Source organism: Tympanuchus pallidicinctus, unplaced genomic scaffold, assembly GCF_026119805.1.
Source record: "Tympanuchus pallidicinctus isolate F22 unplaced genomic scaffold, pur_lepc_1.0 scaffold12, whole genome shotgun sequence".
Classification (NCBI taxonomy): Eukaryota; Metazoa; Chordata; class Aves; order Galliformes; family Phasianidae; genus Tympanuchus; species Tympanuchus pallidicinctus.
In genome coordinates this window covers 3,094,280-3,116,865 of record NW_026294637.1, presented here as the reverse complement: position 1 = coordinate 3,116,865, position 22,586 = coordinate 3,094,280, and the positions used below count along the sequence as shown (strand labels likewise).

The 22,586-nt window shown below is 44.9% G+C and overlaps 1 protein-coding gene across 7 annotated transcripts in view; it reads right to left on the bottom strand.

The window, feature by feature from the left end:
* The window catches only part of ADAMTS17 (ADAM metallopeptidase with thrombospondin type 1 motif 17), a 166,766-nt gene extending 144,549 nt beyond the window's left edge, over window positions 1-22,217 (bottom strand). For 2 of the 7 annotated variants that reach the window (XM_052672566.1, XM_052672567.1), the window contains exons 1-3: window positions 20,030-20,237; window positions 19,115-19,461; window positions 9,935-10,097 (exon numbers count right to left, since the gene is read on the bottom strand). In XM_052672566.1, the coding sequence (XP_052528526.1) occupies window positions 9,935-10,097; window positions 19,115-19,461; window positions 20,030-20,099 (580 nt within the window). In that variant the 5' untranslated portion in view covers window positions 20,100-20,237. Of the gene's footprint in view, window positions 1-2,434; window positions 2,496-3,515; window positions 3,666-9,934; window positions 10,098-18,606; window positions 18,874-19,114; window positions 19,462-20,029; window positions 20,238-21,948 lie in introns of those variants that run through there. The other 5 variants (XM_052672570.1, XM_052672568.1, XM_052672572.1 and 2 more) reach the window with 5 other exon arrangements.
* Between the last annotated feature and the right edge of the window lie 369 nt (window positions 22,218-22,586).

The following is a 22,586-nucleotide window of genomic DNA, read 5'->3' as shown; positions in this document are numbered from 1 at the left end:
CACAGCCAGAGTGACCTAACATCAAGAATCTGGACTCTTACCCTCATTCTCTCCCTAACAGTCTCTAACCACAAGCTTACTGAGAACTTAAGCAGGCAAAGTGCAGCGGACTCAAAGGAGCCTACTAAGAGCTCAGGTAGCCATTAATGATACATTGCTGAGGAGGTACAGCAAAGCAACACAAACTACTCAAACGCAAGTCCCCTCTTTTTATTTTCTTCTTTCAAGTTTGCAAATTCTGCTTAAGGCAACTTTTCTTTCTTCATTCACAGAAAGCTGCTTTCTGAGTGGTCTCTATTTGCATCTTCCTGCCTCCTACACACATAAACAATTTTCCAGCATAATCAAGCACATGGACAAAACACAAAACTACTAATTTCATGGATGAACAATCACAGACAGAACAAAGAGAGAAGGTTTACAGCAAAAAGCATTCTGTACCAGAGATATTTAAAAAGGAGATCAAAAACAGGAAAAAAAACCTCATTAAACACATCTGCAACTCCTACCTGAGATAAGTGAGCTGCACAGAAGTAGCAAAAATAATAACAAAAATCTCCAGAGCCTCACTTCAGAAAGAAACCAGCACAGAGGGAAGTCTCACTCCTGCCCTTTGTGATTTATGGACTATGGGCAAAGAAACGCTCCACGAGTATACAAAATCCCAAACTAAAATAAACATCAGCCATTAAAACAAGGATTAAATGCTTGGTGGATTCTTTATTTGAACAAATTGATGTTAGAAATTTTGTAGTGCAGATGTTAAGTGTTATTGTGAAAGCACGAGAGGCCATAAAACATGGGCAGCAGGCTGTCAGAGGAGTTTACATTCAGGGGAGCGTGCATAACCAAACCGTGCACTGTTTTAGGAGTCAGGTGTTCCCTGCTTAAGAGCTCAGGCAAATTCGTGTGAAATAACAGCTGAAACAGCCACTCTACAGCACAGCACATACATGCTGTGCGTGACTAGGCCCAAGTGACATTCTCTTCTAGCTGTCACTTTGACAGTGTATTACATAGACTATCTGGCCAAAAACTCCACAGAATTCAGGACTGTTAGCTGACAGGAGAAGAGAGGTACACCAGTGGATCCTCAGCATGAAATGCATGCAGCACTGCACAAGCTCATTAGCTGGCTTTTCCTCACAGGCTCCTACCTCTCTACGACTAGTCATCTGCAGAGCAGCAAGATCGTATCACCTTCAGTAGTCCAGCAGTCTTCAAAATATTCCTCAGTACAGCAAAAAACTAAATAGATGTATATATAGCCCCTAGTCTCACAATAAGCACAACAGAGCTATTTTGAAGCCTCCATAAAAAGCTTCTTACATTCAAGTGCTTCTTAAGGCAACCCAGCAGATGTACAATTCCAAAGCAACCATCCAAATGACCTTTTCCAATTACACACCAAAAGCTCTGTCTTGTTTCTGGCATGTCTCTGCTGTAACTGCAGAGTCCCTTCCTGCTCCTCCTACCTCCCTTCCAACAGTATTTCCCATACTCTTCTGAAAAACAATCTTCACTCCTAGCCCTTCAAGGGTATTTCTCCCTTGTCTTCCTTTCTGCAATTTCAATCACCTTGCTATAGTGCTTGGATGCAGTTCGACAGAAACCACAAATAAGCAAAATTTCAGAGTCCTCCTAAAAGTCATCTAGTTTGTGTTTAAAAGAAAGATCAGCATACATGTACAGCATGTTTTGGACATTGCTATTAAATCCAGATGCCGGACTAATTTAAAATAAATTTTCAGAAATAACAATGACTTGATTTCATTTAAAATCAAAAAGGTAAGGTGCAAAATGGAAACCAAGAAGGAGGTGAGAGAGGAAATTGGGATTATTGGTGGCGTTTTCATCTCAGCCAAGAGTAAAAGCACAATCTAAAGAGAATACAAGCAGGTTTCTTTCTTAGTTTGAATCAAGATCACGGTGTGGGAGGCCGAAAGATGTTCATTATTTATTAAAAATATACCAAGAGAAATGTGCCAAAAGTAAAAAAAAAAAAAAAAAAAAAAAGAAAGAAAAAAAAAAAAGAAAAAACTATTCCTCACATTTGGGTCTGTCAGCAGTGCTACTTCCAAATATTTTATTGAACAGCTTCCTCAAAAGACTGACAGCACAGCATCACCTCAAAAGCTGTACAGATTGGTACCCTGATTTACCCAGTTTGAGGGTCAAGCTGCTTAGATTAGAAGCAAGACAAAATGTGAACCAGATCAGAGTTCTGAGTCTTCCAGCAGGGCAAAACCTTCGCTGCAGAAGTCAGCCCAATTGAAGATTATGTGCTAGCACAGCCTGAGCTAAAGGAGCAACCAGGATCTTGGGACAGCTCAGACCTGTGAAATCACCATGGAAGTCAACTCAAAACTCATAGGCACTCATCCCTCCACTGGCTCCTGTGGGCATTATATCCAAAGCTCTGTGCAGTGGTTACCTTGCAGCTGCAGTTTTCATCCATACAACAATAGAGAGGTTCTTTTCAAAACACTGATCTCCTGAAGAAAAAAAAGAAGAAACCACACTTCAGCTGCAAGGGCCTGGCTTGACACAGTTGTTTCCTTGACACCTTCCTTATGGCATTCACTTCTCAGTGGACACCAGCAAGAACTGAAGAAGGGAACTAAGAACAGACACCAGTGAAGTTACAGCCACAGCCAGCACGGCCCAATCTGCTTCCAGCCACAGGAACATGCAGCCTCCTCACCAGTGCCTGACTACATCAAAACATTGTCCTTCTGCTCTGGACTTCTACATATCCACTAAAAACTTAGGATTCAAGGTGTAGAGCAGCTAACTGGTATCAGCAGGATATCTGAAGTTCAAGAAAAAGAAATGGTTGCTCATTCAAATTACAGCTAACTGTAACACAGCCTCAGCTATTTTTAAGGCCCAATGCCACAAAATGATTATACACTCCCAATTTCTTTCTGAATAGAATAGCAGACAAAAGCATGCATCAACAAGTAGAAAAAAAATCACTGCATAGTAGAATGATCACTTGCTCTCTAATCCACCTCCCAAAAACATTATTTTTCTTTACACGACCACTTCCATAGCAAATCACAAATTCATGACTATTTGTCTGACACATCAGCAAACAAGAATTTGAGAAAGAAGTCATGAACTCTGTGTTCCATCCAAAACATCAGGGAGATTTTATTACAAGGATTGTTATTGAAGCTAGCCTGTGGCTTAGACACATCAGTTAAAACTCTGTTCTGTAAAACAGTCATCAACGCGTGTTAGGACACTGTCTTTCACAAAAGATCAATGTAGTACAGGACAGGCACTATGACCTCTACCAGCTCACTGGATCAACTTGTTAGCAGAGCTTCAGAAACTGCCACCTCCTCAACTACGTACACTCATCTCTTTTTAAAAGCACACCCCTGTAGGCTTTGCAAGCAACTGGAAGCAAGGACTTTCTTGTAAGACAGAGAAAACCTGATGTTACACAAAGCAGGCACATTGAGCATTGTTTAATGGTAAGACTGTTAAAGTGGGAATGGAAATACCTGCTCTGTCACTCCCTCTTAGCCTCTGTGGCTCGGTTCCTCCTCCTATATTTGATCTGCTCTGTTACTAGTTGTATTCTGAAGCAGAATTGATTTCCTTTGCTTGTGACAGACACAAAGGTCCCAACTTGCCTGGGGCCATGGGGGAAGATCCTGTAACACAAATATAATTAAGATCCAAATGACAAGGGCTGATATAAGTAAGAGCGAACTCAGAGTCCTCAGTTTTGACCACTTAAACTTAGCAGATCTGAAACCAATCAAAGCATAGTCTTAATCCCCTTTCAGGGCTTTAGAGACCACAAAACACTTGGCTGCAGTTATGCTGTGAAAAATAGCATCACCGGCCTCCAGGTTTATTTTGTTTTAATGAGTCTTTAGCAAACGTGCTTCGTTTGCAAAGAATGTTTTCACAACTTTCAACCCTACCAATTCTAAGGTACGGCAGCTCAACTCCAATCACTTCTGCTGAGGGTGAAAGAGTCCAGGTTTACCAAACCAGGAGCTCTGCACTTACAGCCTAACTCCACTATTGCACCTACACCTTGAGAGAGGTAGCACAGACCTCCTCAGACACCAGTCAACTCATTTCTGGGGATATGCAAAAGCCAGTAAAGAATGCAGTTTATCTCCAATAAATGTGTTGGATCTGCAGGTCAAACTGAAGTGAAAAACAGCGTAATAGTTATTTTTAATCCCTTACATATACATGTGTCAAACTACATATAGGGAACAGATCACAGAAAGAAACAGCCAGTTCAAGGATCAACTTGTCAGAGCCAAAGCCTCACAGTACTTCAGCCAGCTCAGACTTAGTAGATCTAATCTTTAAATAAAGAAGGTGCTTAAGAGTTAGGAGGTTAGAGGTCGTAGCCCAAACAATCTTTAATTTTTAATGCTTTCAGTCTTGCATACTCAGTTTGGGACACATATTAGCTGATGATTCAGAATTACAAACTACCTCAAAGGAAGCTTAGAACTTTTGAATGAAGATAAAACCTTCCACAAGGTGTTCCCATCTTGGTCACACAAACACGTAGGTGCCCAGCACAGTTTTTTTCACATGTAAGATCCCAAGAGATCTGCTGAAGGTCACAAGTCAAAAAACAGCAGGAAGCAGAGCCAACAGAGTTCCAATTCCCAACTCTTGGCTCCAAGCCTGTGCTATGATTTATGACAACATGGAAAAAACAAAGACAGCTAAAAGGTAAGCAATGCATCTTAGTCTGCCTGGAGCCACCTGTCTGCCTTCCTAGCCAAAATGACCACTGGAATAGCCATAAACATCCAGAGAGAAGGATGGTGTACATCAGACACTCTAGCTCATCAGCATCTGCCAGTTTAGATATCAATTTCCAGTGGAAACTAGCATCAATTTTTATCAGGAACCAAGTGAAGGAGCAGTAAGTTCTACTTCAGCAACTGCTCTGGAAAAGGAAGAAACCCATAAACTACATATATTGGTACATCTTTTTTGCACCTTGACAGTAGACGAAGAAAAACCTGGAGCACCTCCTGCTCCATATTATCCATGCTGTCCTTGTGCTGAGGGCTTCATCCAGAACAAATCAACAATAAAATTTCCCTTGCCACATGCGATGGAAAAGGCCACTTCTGAATGGTAGACTGATCCAAAAGGCTGCTGTTTGTCAGCCATAAGGAAACAATCACACACTTGCTGGGGAAAAAAAGAAAAAAAAGACTCCCTGCTTGGAAGATCAGGGACATGGAGAAACCAAAGGATTTACCCACACAAGACATACCCCCATAGCAACGCCCTGGAAGATCCAATTACTGATACAGGGAATACATCAATACTTGCAAACATTTAATCACGTTACATCTTCTGCATTGTTGAAATCCTTGCTTTAATTCTTCAACAGATGCTTCCTAATATGGACTAACACAGGTTGCATTACATCTCTCTATTTTTAGTGCACATGTTTTTTGGCCACAACAACTGCTGTTTCAGGCCAAGTCAAAACTGCACAGAAAACACATCTAAAAGACAATGATTAAAGATGGGAAAACTCAACATAACAGTAACATGTGTTAAGGATTTATACCTGCTCAGGGAAACCATTCCCTGCATTCAATACCTGGCACTTAAATTATTGCCAGCTTTGATCAATTGTTAAAACACTTTGCAAAATAACTAGATAGAGAAGCAATGCAGTTATTTTCTTAATTAAGATGTTGATCCTCCTGTGTTTATTTTCCTCTATTAACCTCCCTCCAGGCAGCACATTTGCATTAAACAAAAACTGGTTCATTCAACATGACAAAAGGGGGTTTAAAGCAAGCTCACATTCACAAGTAATTTATGAGGTCTACATCATAAACATGAAATAACCACCTACCCTCCAAAGACAAGCTGCTCTCACTGATACTTATGGGCTGTATTTTATATCAAATCCTTTCTACGTAAAGGGACTTTAATGCATTCTTGGAGACTTCTGGAAGAGTTACAACAGAGCTTATTTTTCCCAAAGAAACAAAATTTCACAACACAGTTAGAAGAGATTCCTAGGCTTTTTGTTTTTGTTTTTTTACTCCATCTTCAACATAGATATTTCCCCCTCAGTAAAAAACGAAAAAGCAGCAAAAACCCCAACAACTGTGAGGAATTAAAAAACACAACACTACTTTTACTTAGACTTTGAAGGCATAGGAAATATGTAAGATATACGACCAGATCAGATGAGGTTGTCAGGGAGTTTGTGGAGTCTCCCTCCTTGGAGATCTTCAAGGATCACCAGCACACGGTCCTGGGCAACCTGCCTGAGCAGCAGGGTTGGATCAGATGGACCCAGAAGTCCCTGACAATCCAAACCATTCTGCAGTTCTGAGATGTCAGCAAGTGTTAAACTATTGTTTTTCCATGCATATTGTCACAAGCAAACAGCTTTATTGTGTATATACATACATATGATCACAGAGAGACAGGGCAATGAAAAAAGCCCTGCCTCAGGCATTTTCTAACACCTCTCTAAGTTTTAGGATGTTAATAAAGGAGATCATACGGTCCTCCACCAGTCCTTCCTGCTCTGCTCATTTCTTCCCAGTTAACAACTTTCTCTAAAGCACTAGGTTAAGGGGAAGGACAGACACTGTCAGAAAACAAATTAGCCCTGCAGCTACATATTGAGCCTGGGAATAAGTTAAGCTTATGCACAAACTTCCAGGCCTAACCTGAGGGCACTGCAAAAGTTATGTATGATGCATTGAAACAGAGGCCTCTTTCTTTCTCTCTGCTTGGCTCACACATTGAAACATTCTTATTCATATGTATTAAAGCCTAGAATAAGAACTCCTTGCAAGCCACTCTCTTCCCAGAAAATTCACTTGTACAAGACCTTTGACAAAAGAGTTGTCAAGCTCATTTTTAAAATCAGAACAGCATGTGATAACATTTGTACCCCAAATTCAGCCCAGATTCTTTGGTTATCATCTCTAGAAGTGCTTCACATCAATGGTGCAAAGCTATTTCCCATGTTTCTAATGACGCCATGCTTCAGAGCTAATGAAACCCAACCTTCCCTTCCTTCCCCCTCACAGCATATGCACCTGGAAATCTTCTAATGGGTTTTCTGTTTGCCTCACAGGGGCTCATGTTCATGCCTGTGCAGAAACACGCACTGCGACTTGAACTCTTCCTCCTGCTGTATGACAGGTGATAAAAATACTACAGATACACATATCGTATGACTAACACTAGCACCTGGCCTACGATGGCTGGATCCATCCTTTGCTGCTTGAGCACTTCAGAATTCAGACAAAAGAACCAACAGACTGGGGATTTTTTAACCCATTAATAGCCACTTTCAGCTTCAGATCTCAGAGATCCAGTCATGCATGACCTGAAGTGCTTTTCCACTTCTGACAACAGACAGATTAATCCTCCTATACAAATTATACCAGAAGAAGTTTAGCTCCTGCAAAACTCTCCCACAGCTATGGAAAATTGTAGTGCTGTAGGACATGTTATGCCTCTTAAAATAAAGGAGTCGTTTCAGAGATTTTAACCTTTTATCAAACCAGACTGCTTGCATTACCTAGCCCCAAGGGACTGATCAGTTCTGCTTTCCTTTGCCATCACTTGAGTCTATGAAGAAAACACAAGGAGAATGCTCTTGGAAAGCTCACTCACAGTGCTGACACATGGCACTTCCTGATGAAGCTCATTTTGCTTTCCTCAACTACTTCCCTCCCCTCACCCCTACAAGTACTCACACAAGTTACTGTATCACCAGGCTTTTGGTTAGTTTTTCTCTTCCCCCTCAATCACTTAAGTTTAGTTATCACAGGACACCCCTCCACCAATACATTTTGCCATTAAGTTCCACTAGCTCTGTTCAGATTTCCATTTAGATATTCAATAACTCATATTAAAATATAGCATGCCATACTTTGTATTTTGGTTGAACCCCAAACAACTCCACATCATGTTACACACTGACGAGTTATAAAATTTCAAGAAAAAAAAGAAAAAAAAAAAAAAAAAAAAAAAGCACCTTTAAAGGTGATCTAGAAATTCAAGAAAAACAGGCAAGGAATGGAAAATGCTCAAGCCGGCAGCTTCGTGGCTTTGAAAACACCAGAAAAAACTCTGGAAGCAAGCCCCAAGATCACCATCACCCCACAATTTCATTACAAATAGACCTTTTGTGTGTCAGAGAGGATTAACTTTTCTTTGGTTTCTGAACTCCTGTGCACAAAAGTTAATCCAAACCAGACAGGAGTCAATTAGGTCGTTAATGTGCTAAGCCTATTAACAGCCATGACTTACGTTTCTTCCCCGCAACAATGAAAAACATTCAAGAGTCTGCCTTTAAGTGGCAAAGCCCATGAGCAATTTCGTTATTTTATGACACAGCTACTTGAAGCAGTGGCTGTTTGCATAAGCAAGTAGTGCTCCCCATCGCGCCGCAGCTGAGCTTTGTTCCCCTCTTAGCCTAACCAGCCTGCACTTCATGCAAAGAACCAGCACCCAAGGGAGCCGAGTTCTGCTTGTAGCTCTTTTGCAAAGCCCTACACAATGTGGGGCGTGTGTGTATATATATAGAAAGACACATACATATATATATATATGTGTGTCTTTCTCTCTCTCTCTCTTCCCCCTCACCTAAAGCCACCCTGGTCTCCCACAAGACTCAGCAAAGCACATGCTATCCCCAGCTCCAGTTAAATACAAAAGCCAAACTTTATTAAGCTCATGGTTGCCAATTCCACTCAGTTCTTTCACTTTTCTGTTTCTTTTGCCAATAAAAAAAAAAGTTTCGCGTTCTTTTTACTGCCATTTTCCTGTATGTTTAACCACGAGATTGTTTTTCACCAATCTGTTGTTCCATACTCATAGATCTTACACCTGTCAGATTTTACCTGCCATCTCTGCTTCCTATTTTGTCCCTTTAATAGCCCAGTAGAAGATAACACAGATACCTTAACATGCTGCCTTTATTTAGTACACAGTCCATCCAGCAGAAGACAGAAGCTGAAATACTAATGAGGTAATGGAACAAAAGAGGAATAAAAGGAAAAGAATATAAAGAAATGACTTTGTAAAGTTCATTGAAAATACCCCCTGTACACAGCACACCTAGATGGTGGTGAAAAGTGTGGCAACTGCATTTTTTCTGTTTTAACCACTAAACATGAGAACACAACAAGATTTTTAACAATTCACACACACACACACACACACACACACACTAAGTGCCCTCCACAGCCTTAACTGGAAGAAGGTGAAAGACAGGAAGAAAGCTAAAACAACCATCAGCAAAGAAACAAAAATTAAGAAGTCTGCAAGCTGACAATGCACCCTGATGTATTCTGTTATGGACAGTGTGTTCTTCTAGACAGAAGTAGAACTGATGGCACATGAGAAGCTGAAAAGGAAAGCGTAAGAGAAACTGCTTGACTCTTTTCCCCCTCCAGATATCTTTTTGTCCTGTTAAGTGGATTCCTGGATATAATCTTCACAAAAAATACTTCTGATTAAATGACATGAAACTACCCAAAATGACACTTTTGTTCTGTCTGCACCTACATCTTTGCAGTGTCACAGCTCCAGTGAAAAGCTGAGATGAAACTGAAATTGGTTGAGGGCTGCTTTTTCAAGATTTAGGTCTTTGCTAAAAACGCTGTCAATTCCTTTCAGTGCAACAACTACATCACACAGGTGAAGCAGAAGTTACAGCTCATCTCCTCACCAATCAAAAGTTACAGCATGTATCCTAATTACATTTGTGATGTGGCTCCTTCTGCCTGAAGAAGCAGAGGTACTCATTCGCACACGCCATTTTTCACTACTTCCTGTGGTCACAACACTCAAGTTACAAAATAGAGACATACATTGAAGAACAGTTACAACTATAACTGTATATTCACGGCTGTTTTCCGAGCTACTTCAAGCTCACCTGCTACAACCTTGCAGTGCTCATCAGGAATGTGCTTCAAAGAATGGCTTGATTTTGTGGATCGTCTACGTCTGATGAAGTGTTCTTTTCCGCTAAATGAGGTCTCTGATGTATTCACTGGTTGTATTAACATGTGCTCTGATCCAATTTGAATATAGCCAACCTGTCCACAACAGAAGGAAATGAAAAAAAGGATATCAGTTTGTTATCCTAACCATTTCTATCAACCCAGTCTTGCCCCAGATCGTTTCCCTACAACTGTTATTTACAGTGTGAGGAAAAGTGAATATTGATCTTGTTCAATCTACATAATACAAACAATGAGGAACTTCCTCTGCTTTCCCTATTTATCTTTGGTTATATAGTAATATTCAGGAACGCCATTATGCAAAGCACTATAGGTGTCCAAAAAAACAAAAAACCAACCACACAAGAATTCTAGTCAACACCTGTTCTTCCACTTCTCTCTCCCCTCAAGTAGAACACTACTCCAGCTGGAAGCATGAAGATGTATATTCGTGTTCAGTTCACATGAGAACAAATAAACCCTACTAACATAAATGCTTTCATAACCACCTTTCTAATTGGCAGTTAAAATTACATTGTTATCAAGTGGCATTTATTACCTCAGCAGAGAGAAGAGATTTCCCGCAAACAGTAGACTGGCTACGTGCGTCGTTCTTGCAGAACCACTCACATTTTTTAGTATGAGGACCAAATACCTCTTACTAATTGCAAGAGGCCACGCAGAGAGTGGCCTATTGTACCTCGCCAGTGATTATCTTTTCAACCCTACCTTGAATAAGTAACACACGGAAGGCAAAGTCCCTGGCTAAGTAAGACTCCACAGGCCAGCATTACAACTCTGCCTTTCTTGCACCAAGTCCACACCATATACAGGGACTGCAAGGATATCTTTGGAAGGCAGTTTCTGCCCCAGGACAGCCCTCTTCTGCTTGCAACCAGTAGTTTGTAGAGTTTGTATGCATTCCCTATTCCTTTTCCAAAACATAAGAAAAAGAGCAGAGGCAAAGATATCACCTAACAAAGCTTCCAGGTTTAATAATCAACACTGTCATAACACATTAGAGAAAGTAACTATGTACAGTGAAGGTTTTTAAACTTGCTTCCCATTGTACTAATCCAGTGTTTATTTGTATAGCAATTGAACGCCCTGAAACACAGCTCTTTGTAACACAGTCCCTTGGAAGTAATCTGTAGGTCTGATCCAACTTCTTCTGCTAGTAACCAAAGGCATCACATGTCCTGCTGGGAGGCATCAGATTGTGCCTTTGGTACACCTGGTAGGTAATGGGACTTACAAGATTGTAACCTACAGAACCCCTGCGTAACATCCATCCTAAACATACAAAGATTAGACTCCCCCCATCCCATCACTGAGTTCCATGCTGGCCAGAAAACAACCTAAATAACTGCTCTGCACATACGTGCAAATAGTACATATTCAACAGCTGACTGTACTAATATGATTTATAACACACATTACATACATACTGTAAATCGTACATTTCCACACCTTCCTGCCAAATTCAGTCCTCACGTACACCCAGGAAATCCCTTTGGCCCAGTATTTCCAGCAAGAGAAATTTCTCTCAGAGAAATGAGAGCTCTCATCTTCTGACAACACAAACTGAACAGCATCAGTGAGAGAGGAGGATCTCTCAGAAAGGGTCACAACTTTTGAAGCAGCAGCTGAAGAATCAGTGTTTCTCTCTGCCATGGTTGCCTAGGGCACACCTCTGTAAGTTGGGCAATTCTGTCCAAATTGCTTCAAAGATAACAAAACTCCAATGCCTTATTCCTCCAGTCTCCTATACAATGTTTTCCATACTTCCTCTCCTTGTTTCAATCTTCCAGTCAGGAGGTAGCTCCAACCCCCTTATTTAATGTAGGTTTTAATTATTTAGAAGAAGGGCTGTAAATCTGGTGCCATGGTACTAAAAGACACACCAGAGCTCCTGAAACGCTGCCAACCATTTTTGTTGGTGCCAAAAATATGTAAGAAGAAGTCAGTTTCATCACCACCCAACATTATCCCAACTTTCTGGCATCAAGTGTGAAAATAATTTAAACCACTGGAAAAGACTTATGTTTCACATTTGCTTTGGGATTGTGAAACCTATGGAGGGAGAAAGACATGCGTCTTCACCCTGGAATAGGTTAAGAAGCAATCTCAAGTTTAATCAGGCAAGCCAACTAGAGTTTCAGGCAGGAAAGAACTGCAGGATTGAGCCTGTAAAGTGTTCCGAGGGAGTTAGAGTTCTCCTTCAACTTGCCAGTTGCATTCTGAAGAGTTTTCAAACATGTTGGTCCAGATTTGAATCCTCTGGTCATTGCTTTGCTTTTTCCTTAAGAAATCCATCCCTCTCATTGCCTCCCTTACATCTTCCAACTACCACATACCATGCTGTGCTAATCGCAGCATGAGATATCAGACATCAGCACTGGACAACTACTCTGAGTTCTTCCTCCCTGTGTGATGTTCATGGGCTACAAAAGGCTAGATTTTGAAGATAAGGAAGTAAAACATCACCGTCAGTGCTATTTTCCCTTGTCTCTGGAAATCAGTCTAATTAAATACAATGCTATGGATCTGTTGAGCCACATTTACCTAGGAAGATGCATATGAAAAGCTGGCAAATTCCCTCTGACTTTTCTCTCATGCTGAAAGCCCACATGCACAGGACCAGCCACTCATATTGCCTAGTGGCCCAGAAAACAAGTGGCTGTTGCCCAGCCTACCCATCCCCAAAGCACCTGTTATACAGGAGTCATCAAGATAACAAGAATTGAGACGAGCTTACAACTTCACTGTCATCTGTATTAGTGATCTAACTTGGATTCACAGTTACCATGACAAAACCGTATAGCTGACACTCATTCAGCTTAGCTAACAGGAAAGGATGGAATAATTTCCACCTCAAAAAGGCAGGCAATCTAACTGGCAAGTCAAAATAATAACTAAGAGACGACTACAGCCCCAGTGCACACAGAGCTGAACAGAGGCTACATCTTCCAGATTATCCTTAATTTACAAATTATTTCAACATTGCTCACCACCATTGGAGAATTCCATTCTCCAAGTCACCTAAATATTCTTACAAACACTTCCTGCGTCTCACTCAAGCAAGAATCTCTGACCTATGCTCACATCACCCCTAGTTCAGCTGCCTTCTACACACTACCATCCTCCCTAGGGGACCTGCAGGCTAAACGACAGGAATGTCCTCACCGCATCGCTGAAGCTAGACCAGTACCAAAGGGACTGCATTTGTAATCACACTGTCCTGCTTCAGTGTTCTGCCTCTGTCCCCTGGTAGCACTGGTGGAGCCGCAATAGCTTGAGGGCTCGCTCAGGACAGGAGTCCAACGTCCTCAGCGTTCTCTGCGCGTGGCTCTGGACCTTCCCACACATTAACAGGCTCCAGCAGTTACGCTGTTTTTCCAGCCCTTTCTATTTTCACAACATCTTTGAACAAGATCTGAAACGCTGAATCTTTAACAGATTTTTCTTTTTCCTCCAAAGCATTCATTAGTTACAAACATACGAATGTGCATAAAAGAACAGTTTGAATCATCTGACAAATTCCATCCCCTTCTCAATTTCTCAGCTGTTAAACTGCTAATCTTAATTTAACCATTTCCTCAAAGTTAACAGGAAGTTAATATCTCAAATGAAGAATAAAAATCAAATTTAATAAACTTCATGTGACTTTCAGACCTGTCCTTATCAATTGCATCTCAGCTTAAAGTCAACTATTATTTACAAGTGTAACTCACATTCAAAATGAGAGCATTTTCTCCAGGGTCATCTAAGGTTTAAACTGAGTTACGAGAGCAGACCGTACCCAAGAATATCCAACTGCACCTCCATTTCAACTTGTCCCTACACTGCATAAGCAAGGAAATTCTCCTTTTTCACTGTGGAAGAAGAAAAAAAAAGAAATCTAGCTCAAAGAAACCCAGCACAGCAATTTTAAGAGGTTTAAGTTTTCAGCTTATGGACCAGATATGGATGGATGCCAAACAGCTCCTCTCCTAGACAAGGGAATTCAGCATAGCTGAAGGTTTCCTGAGGGGAAATCATATCATCTTATAATCCCAGCATGCCTGCGCTGCCCTGCTTTCCATAAGAGCAGAGGCTCTTGCAGTCACCTGAAGGGCAGCATTGCCCTGGTTGCAAAAGCAAAGCATTTGCTACCACTGAACAGGGATTGAGCTCACCAAGCCCCAGACATCTACTCTAAATCAGGCATCACCTCCTCCTGCAGTGAGTGAAGAAAGGCAAACACCTCAAATGGGGCAATTCACTGATCAAAGGTATCTAAGAAACAGGACAAACCATCAAGAAAGCACTCTTTGCAAGCATCCATCTTTCTTGTGCTCTCTCCATTTCAAAACAAGTCAGGTTTACAAGCAACAGGCTGTGGCCTCTTCTGCACCCTTCCCTGCCTTTGTTACAAGGTTCTTATCATTTCATTAGGAGTCCCTCAAGTATTACTGGTTTCCTGGAGCCAGTAGTCCAACCTACTCAGTTCTCCTTGCCCTGGCTGGTCTCCCATATTGGATCTCAAACCATGCTTTTGCATCCAGTTCCACCATCAGCACTTACAGCCACCTGGAAACCACCAGGAGTTCAGAGACTTTGAAAAAGCTACACATGCAAATAGTGTTTGAGCCTGGTCCCAAACACACCTTGTGAACTGCAACGTGAACAACAGAGGAGCACAAATTCCCAGGTACTGCAGCTAACTGGTAAATGTTTCATCCATCTAACCTTGCTTAGTAGCCAAATGGACAATCATAAAATAAGCATGTGAATATGCATGTAGCTTGGCAGTAAATAAGCTCTTTTCTTTAGTGTTGATCATATGAGACAGCACTGCAAAATGTTTAAGGTTTCCTGATATTTAGCATATTTCTTAAGAAGTAGCTTCAATCACTGTGTTCCATCCTATAACAAGAACATTGCTGAGCCATACATGAATCCTTCTAGCATGCATTATCCATCTCCACTGATCTGTTCTGCATAAAGGAGTGTCACCGAGTTCAAAGGAGACAAACTGAGGTATGACAAAGTGAGACGAATGAGCCTCAGCAGGAGGGAGTAACAACATCAACTCAGAAGAGCAATCCACTTCAGGCGGACGCCTCAGAGCACTCTTGAACCCAAAACAAAGATTTTAGGTCTCAGAAAAAATAGCAGTTACTTGCAAATAAATTTCCTCCTCTAAATGCATCCCAGTGATCTTCTGCTTTCACAAGGTTCCTTAACGAGAGACCTGAATTTCATCCCTCTGTCAAAACCTAACATTCATTTTGACCTGCACTATTACAGCTGAAAACTGTACCTTTTTCCAGGATTTAGGTACAAAAAAATAAGAAGAGACTATGTCATTTTTAAGGCATCGACACTGCAGTCCAACAGACTGTGTAACAAAGCCTTTAGGAATCTCACATTTTGGATACAGCTTGAGGCAACAACGAGCAGTGTGCAAGTGGGGAACAAGTCTCCCATAGACTACAGGACTCTGCCTCTCTCCCTTATCTTAGGTCCACAAGACATGATAAGCCATGCTGACTCAGAAGGCACTGAGCCATCACAGCACGATGAAAGGGTCTCTTACAATCATTAACTGCTCTGGTTGGAAAAGACCTTAAAGATCGTCAGGTCCAGCTGCAAACCTAACCGTACTACCCTAACTCTAACAATCCTCTGCTAAATCATGTTCCCAAGCACCACATCCAAACGGTTTCTAAATGCATTCAGGGATGGTGACTCAACCACCTCCCTGCAGAGCCTATTCCAGTGCTTAACAACCCTTTCTGTAAAGAAGTTTTTCCCGATACCCAACTTAATCCAACTTGAGGCCATTTCCCCTCTTCCTGTCACCAGTGAGAAGAGACCAACCCCGCTCTGCTGCGATCTCCTATCAGGTATTTGAAGAGACAGCAGCATGGTCTCCCCTCTTCTGCTGTGTTCCCTCTGCATCAATGCAAGTGCCACAGAAGAATAACAATGCACTGCTCACCTTTGCTAGAGAGCATAGGTGCAGTACGCAGCGAGCAACAGACTACACGTAAATGAAGTTGCACCTGAAAGCAGTGTATGGGTATCTCCAAAAAGTCCCAAGCAAACTGGAATTTCCAGACTGAAAAGAGACATCACCTACAACAGAAGTCTCAGTCAACTACGTAGTACAACTCAAGATAACACAAATTGTGGCCTTATGTAGCTGGAGCTATCTGAAAAAGAGACAACTTCCTGCACCACGTCCTGTCTTCTAGCATTGGACAGATGAGCTGCAGAACTTTGCTTCTGGTCACGTCTCCACAGTACCAGGAACGGACAGTTCAGTCCTTCAGCGCGGTAAGAAGGGAAGTGTTTACACAACCGTGCTCCTCAGCTGAGACACAGTCCTGCCAAGCCAAAGGCAGTAGCTCTTTTCAGGAACACAGCACCTCCCATCTCTCTGCAGTTCCCAAGTTGCAAAAAGGCTTGGAACACCTTCACTTGTGGTACTCTTAACTACACAGACAGGGCCTTAGGTAAATCAGTCTTAAGTACACCATGGCTTGACATAGCTGCAAGAGCGTGGCCATCCTTCTCAAGGCAATTGCAAGCAATGACAGGAAACTGTAATGGTTCACATAGTGGTTAGTAGCAGCATTTGCAAGAGGAGTTTTAAAAAACAAAACATAACCTTTAGGTGCCACGCTGTGAAACTGACAGGACTACCAGGAAGCAATTGCTCAGTCCAGTTGCAGCTCAGTTTTCATGCCACTGCATCAGGGATTTTGTTCTTATTAGATCTCTCCTTGCCTTGATCATTTCACTCTTTTTTTGTGTGTGTGTGATTCATTGCAAATGTATTCCTCAACCATGCTATAAAGTCTGAGCCAGCTGGAGACCAGGATATGGTATTTCTAACTCTGAGTGACCAGGACTCCTCAGTGAGATATCTTGAACATTTGCTTCCAGTCCTATTAGCATTCCCACATTGGATTTTTCAGGAAATGCCCCACTGCAATGCTAGCACTGCTCATGAATGACAGGATATACAGGCTGCAAGAGTTCAGGATATTCAGCATATACAGACTGCAGTAAAAAGTCTTTCTCTCAACCTGTCCCAGGCCTCATCTATACACCACCAGCAAATCTTCACTAGTGATGAGGGTAAAGACTTCTCCTTTCTCTGTAAGCAGTGCCTAAGTGAGCAACTAGAATAACTAAATAGAGCAACTAGAATAACACTGTAGCATTGGTTTGGGTATTTTAACTGTCAGATTACATGACAAACAATTGCGCTCCAAAATCACCTGACTTTAGGGCCACTCCAGATTCAAGACCTAGACAATCTGAGGCACACTTCACTCTTCTGATTCCTGGGAGCACCTTCCCACTCAATTGCATAGCTTTTACTACAGGTATGCAGATTTAGTACAGCCACCACAAAATGTAAACATAGTAGATTTAGCCTGCTTTCACAATGTTCCCTGCTTACTAATAAGCTTACAAAGCCAAAAGGTCAATGTAGCCAGGAAAAAAAAAAAAGGCTATGTAGTGATGTAGATCAGTTTAACAAATCCAATTCAAAAGTTAACGAGGTTCATCTTAAGTTTAGGTTCAGCTTACAGACACTTATGCTTTCTTTTCCACATCAAAAGCTGTTAGCACATATGTGCCACACATCTGCTCTGATCACTTTTTTCATTCCTGGTGATTATCTGAATAAAGAGCAAATGAATAGATTCCTGTAACCGGAAAAGAGCCTCAGCATGCAGAGACTTATCTCTCAGTGCATCTGCCCACATCACTGTCAGTGCTCCCAGGACCAGATTCATAGGCACAGGTGAGCAGAGCTTTACCAGCACAACCCCTTACGCAGGTGGTAGTACTGACTTTGGCCCCCAGGAGTGCCACAAACAAGCAGCTTTGATAGTAGCCACTTTCTGATCACAAGTTACATCAATTCACTCATTGCTTAGAGTTCATTACACAGATATTACAATGTCACACCTCATTTTTTGAGATGCAATGAACAAAGACCAACCAATTTTGTTAGTCTTTCTCAACTTTGCTGCTGGGAGCACTGTCAATCCTTTTCACTCCTCCTGCTCCATCCCCTGATCTCAGGCAGTTAGCACGTGCCTACAGCTACATTCCTCTTTCCAAAAAGGCTCCTTGCGTCCGTGTGTTCTTTAGAGCAGGTCGCACTGGAAGCACTCGGTGACCGGGAATAACGAAACAAGCGACAGAAGCACGGAGCTGTGGCTGACTTCAAGCCTGAAGCAGAGCAATTCGCTCTGAACCCTGAGGAAGCCCTCGGTGCACAGCTCAGTTTATTGAGCCACTCTATTCACTATCTCGAAGCCACGTTTGTTTTGTTTTCTTTTTTTCCCCTTTAAACCTGAGGCACAGCGCCCTCAAACGGTTCAGAAATGAAGCCTCCAGCCCGCAGCACTCCAAGCGCTTCCCAGCGCAAAGCAGTTTAAGAAGCCATCTCCAGCAGGGACCTGTACCCACAGCTCAAGCACACACCCCAAGACTGGGAACCACCAGCCAGCCGCCACCCCGAGCGTCTAAAGCTCCGCTTCCCTGAGGAACACAAAGGCCGCCCCGCGCGGCCTCATCTCCCCAGGACACTCACGGGGGATCCCAGGCGCTGTGAGGCCGCCCGAGGCGGCAAACGCAAGGCGGAGGGTTTGACCCCAGCCGCGCTGTGGGGATCCCGGAGGGAACAAGAAGGCAGGCAGGTGACAAACCGTGCCATCGAGCTGCGAAATGGAGGGTGCGTGACACCGGTCAGGACAGTCCTCAAGCCCAGCTGGGGGCCGACGGAGAGTCCTCACGGGACACCTCAGCACAGCCCGCGGCTGAGGAGAGGAGGCGATGCGCGAGACCTTTCCCGCCCCCGCGATGCTGACAGGAAAACCGCCGCAGAGACGACGGAGCTCCGCACGAGACGCGCAGGGCACGGGAGCGGCACGCGGGGAAGCGGCGCTGAGGCGAGGAGCCGGCGCGCAAGTTCGCGCATCCGCGGGGGTGGGAGCGAGGGGAGAGGGGTCGGTACCGACAGGAAAACCCGCGGGGTCAGCGGAGGGGCGGGGGGAGAAGCGGGGCCGAGGTCCGTCAGAGCGGGGGCGGGGCGGCAGTACCAGCCCGGCGCAGGTGCTGAGGGAGGCGAAGGAGTCGCTGCGGTTCAGCACGCGTCCCGTGTAGAAGCAGAGCCGCTCCGCCGGGGGCCGCCGCTCCTCCCCGCGCCGATGCTCCACCACGAAGCCCCGGGCGAGGAAGCGCAGGTCGCGGCGGAGGAGCACGTAGAGCTCGGTGCCGGCGGCGGGCAGGCGAAGCAGCACGGCCTCTCCCGCCGCCTCCCGCGGCCGCAGCAGCTCCCGACGGCGCCGGGCTCCGCCGCGGTCTCCTCTCCCGGCGGGAGGCAGCAGGTGGATCCTCTCCAGCTCCACTCGCTCCGGGATCACCACTTCCAGCTCCGCTCCGCCGGCTGCAGGCGAGAAGGAGAGAGAAGAGAGGCTCAGCGCTCGCGGCCCGACGGGACGGACGGCGCTCCGCGGCCCCGGACCTCCCAGCCCCGCTCTGCTGCGATCCCACGGACTCAAAGTCGTGGAGCCAGCGGGAGAAATTAATCCTCCCCCCTGTATATATATATATATATACATATATACACACATACACAAATACACGAGAGACAAAAACGCGCGGGGAAGAGAGGAATAAAGCAAACGCTCAAGCTACTTGTATCATTAAAAAAATATATAGCTCAGACACAAGCATCGCATTTCACCAATCCCAATAAAAATCTGCAGGGAGAAGGGGAAAAGCAGAGCAAGCCGGAGCCGCAGCCAAGGACAGTCAGCAGCTTTCCACATGAAACGTTACAGCAGCAGCGAGAGGACAGGAAAAGAAAACGTAGGAGCCTGGAGCGATCCGCGCTGCAGAGCGGGACCGCGGCCACGCAGGGGATCCGCCGCGCGCCCCGTGCCTGCGGGCGGCCGCCCGGTGAGGGGCTGTCAGCGCCTCCGGGGCGGGGATGCGAAGGAGAGAAGCGCTACCTGTGCCGGCGTCCAGTCCCCAGAGCAGCAGGCAGGGAAACACGAGAGGCAGGAGGCAGCCGTCAAACATTTTATGGCAGCGACGGGGCCCAGCGCGGAGCGGCGGCGGCGGAGGAGGCGGCGGCGGCCCGGAGTGAGCCCTGCCCGCCCTCGGAAAAAGTAATCAGCGCCGCCGACAGCCCCAGCGTGGTGGGCGCCCGGACACGCCCCCTCCGCGGCCCCGCGCGCTCATTGGCTCGCGCCCCCCTCGGCGCCCCGCCCGCCGCCCGCCCATTGGCCGCGCGCTGAAGGCGCTGGGCGGTGCGGGGAGGGGTGCACGTGGGTGAGGGCGGCCGGCTGGGGGCGCCCTCTTCTGCCCCGGCCCGACGCGGAGCTGCAGCGCGGCAGCTGCCTCCCGGGTGTCCGTGGGACCGCCTGGGACCCCCGAGGGGAGGCGTGGAACAGCTGACAGAGCCCGGCTGAGCGGCGAGCCCCGCTGCGCTATCCGCGTGCCCCATCGTTCGCTGCCAAAAGAAGCCTGACGCTGCTGTGCAGCGGCTCTCTTGATAAATTCATTCATTCCGTCATTTTCTGCAGCCTTTCCCACCACCGTCTCCAGTCCTGATCCCTTCTTTATTTCTCAAAAGACCAGGGAAAAAAAAAAGTGAGATGGGAGTACGAGTGCACAAAAACGTGAGGCAGTCATACTGTGAATCACATCACAGAATCACAGTAACATTAGAGTTGGAAAAGAGCCCTAAGATCATCTAGTTCAGCCATCCATCTACCACCAATATTGCCCACTAAGCCACATCCCTAAACCAGCTACATCTTCCTTAAACACCTCTGAGGGTGGTGATTCCACCACCTTTGTGGGCAGCCCATCCCAGTGCCTCACCGCTCCTAAGGACCTGAACCTCCCCAGGTGCAACTTTGAGGCCGTGCCCTCTTGTCCTATGCAACGATCTTCTGTACACCTAGAAACATCACCACACTGAGGAAAACAACAACAACAACCCCACACAAGTGTCAGGAGATCCGAAAGTTTCTCTATTTTTAAAGAGGTTTAAAGCGGGGAGGATGGGCTGTTCAAGAGGGCACTGTGGGGGAGGAGGCAGCAGCTACCTGCTCTTACCATTCCACTTGCAGGGCACACACAACCCACACGCAGCCATTTCTCATCTCTCCAAGATCTGGCACCCTGAAGAGCTCCTTCCCACCTGATGATTCTGCCTCCATGTCCTCAGCAGCCCAGAAGTTAACAGAAAGCCTGGCTCAAAGGCTACTGAAGGCAGGAGAGTGATTTCCAACAAGACAAAGGTTTCTATTGTGTTTGGTGGGCTCTGGATCAGGTCTTGTGCTCCCGGCATGGCTGAGTCACAGCAAGCAGTAAAGACTGCACATTAACAGCTTTAAGCTGCTGTGGCCAAGCAGAGCAGCATCCTAGAGCTCAAACTTGCAAAAATCTGCAACTTCTTTACTGCATTCATAGAAGAATTCAAAAGAAGACACATAAAGGAGCATGAACGACTCTGGCAGGTCCCACCACAGATCTTGCACAAGCGTTGTCCAATGCTCAGCCTTGTGAGGACAGGCAGCTGGGGGTAGCCCTAAGAAGAAAGCTATTTGAAGCTAGGAAAAGGGCTGGGGAGAAGCTCTGTAAACAACTGCATTAGTGCAAAGTGAAGGGGAGAGCAAAGAAATGGCGATTTAGAATGATCTTAGCTGTACTGTCAGCTAAGATTTCCACTCAAGATATTTCACCAAACATGGCTCTCTCCAGTCACTATCTTGAAGCCAGACTGCAACAAGGCAAACAAAAAAAGGAAACAAAGTACAAGCCATCACACGCACTTGGCCTCCCTCTTCACTGAGCCAAATCTACCCTTTCCCAACTCAGATAAGTTCCTCTCAACTTTACACCTGGTATCCATCCATACCCTTCCAGACATCAGAGCCTTTGCAGCCAGGTGCCCTATCTGTACAGTAGTCAACAAATAGGACCTCATACATCCAGGATCACGCATTTCCTCCTTTGCATAGGTCTAGAGACTTCAGGCTGACTGTACTACAACAGCAAGCGCAGCAATGACAGCAGAGTAGCAAGGTCCTAAGATGCAGCAAGCGAGGAGTTGCTCAAATACAACAGCCATAGTGCAGAAACAAAGGAAAGAAGTTACTTACCTTCAGAAGGTCTCAGTTATGCAGGGATCTCTACCACCAACCCTTAAATGAGTCTGGAATGGGGGTGAATCCTGGCTCCACCCCTTCTGATCACTCAGCTGCATTGCCTTGCCTTGCATGCACCTGAGCTCCCCTGGGTGAGCCCTGCCTTCCCACCAGGGGCTCAATCACTGTTTCAGGCCATGACTTAGCATTTCTGCTGCACTGACAAAAGCTACCAGTCTGAACTAACAGCCCCTTTTTTGTCAATTTTATCTTTTCATGTTCTGTAAAAAAAGGTTTGGTTTTCTAATTCTGCTCAGGATATCTTTCTCACGTTGCCTTGCAGGAGAAGTGACCACAGCAAATATATTGTGTTTCCAGATATTTAGCCACATGCAGAGTCCAAAAGACA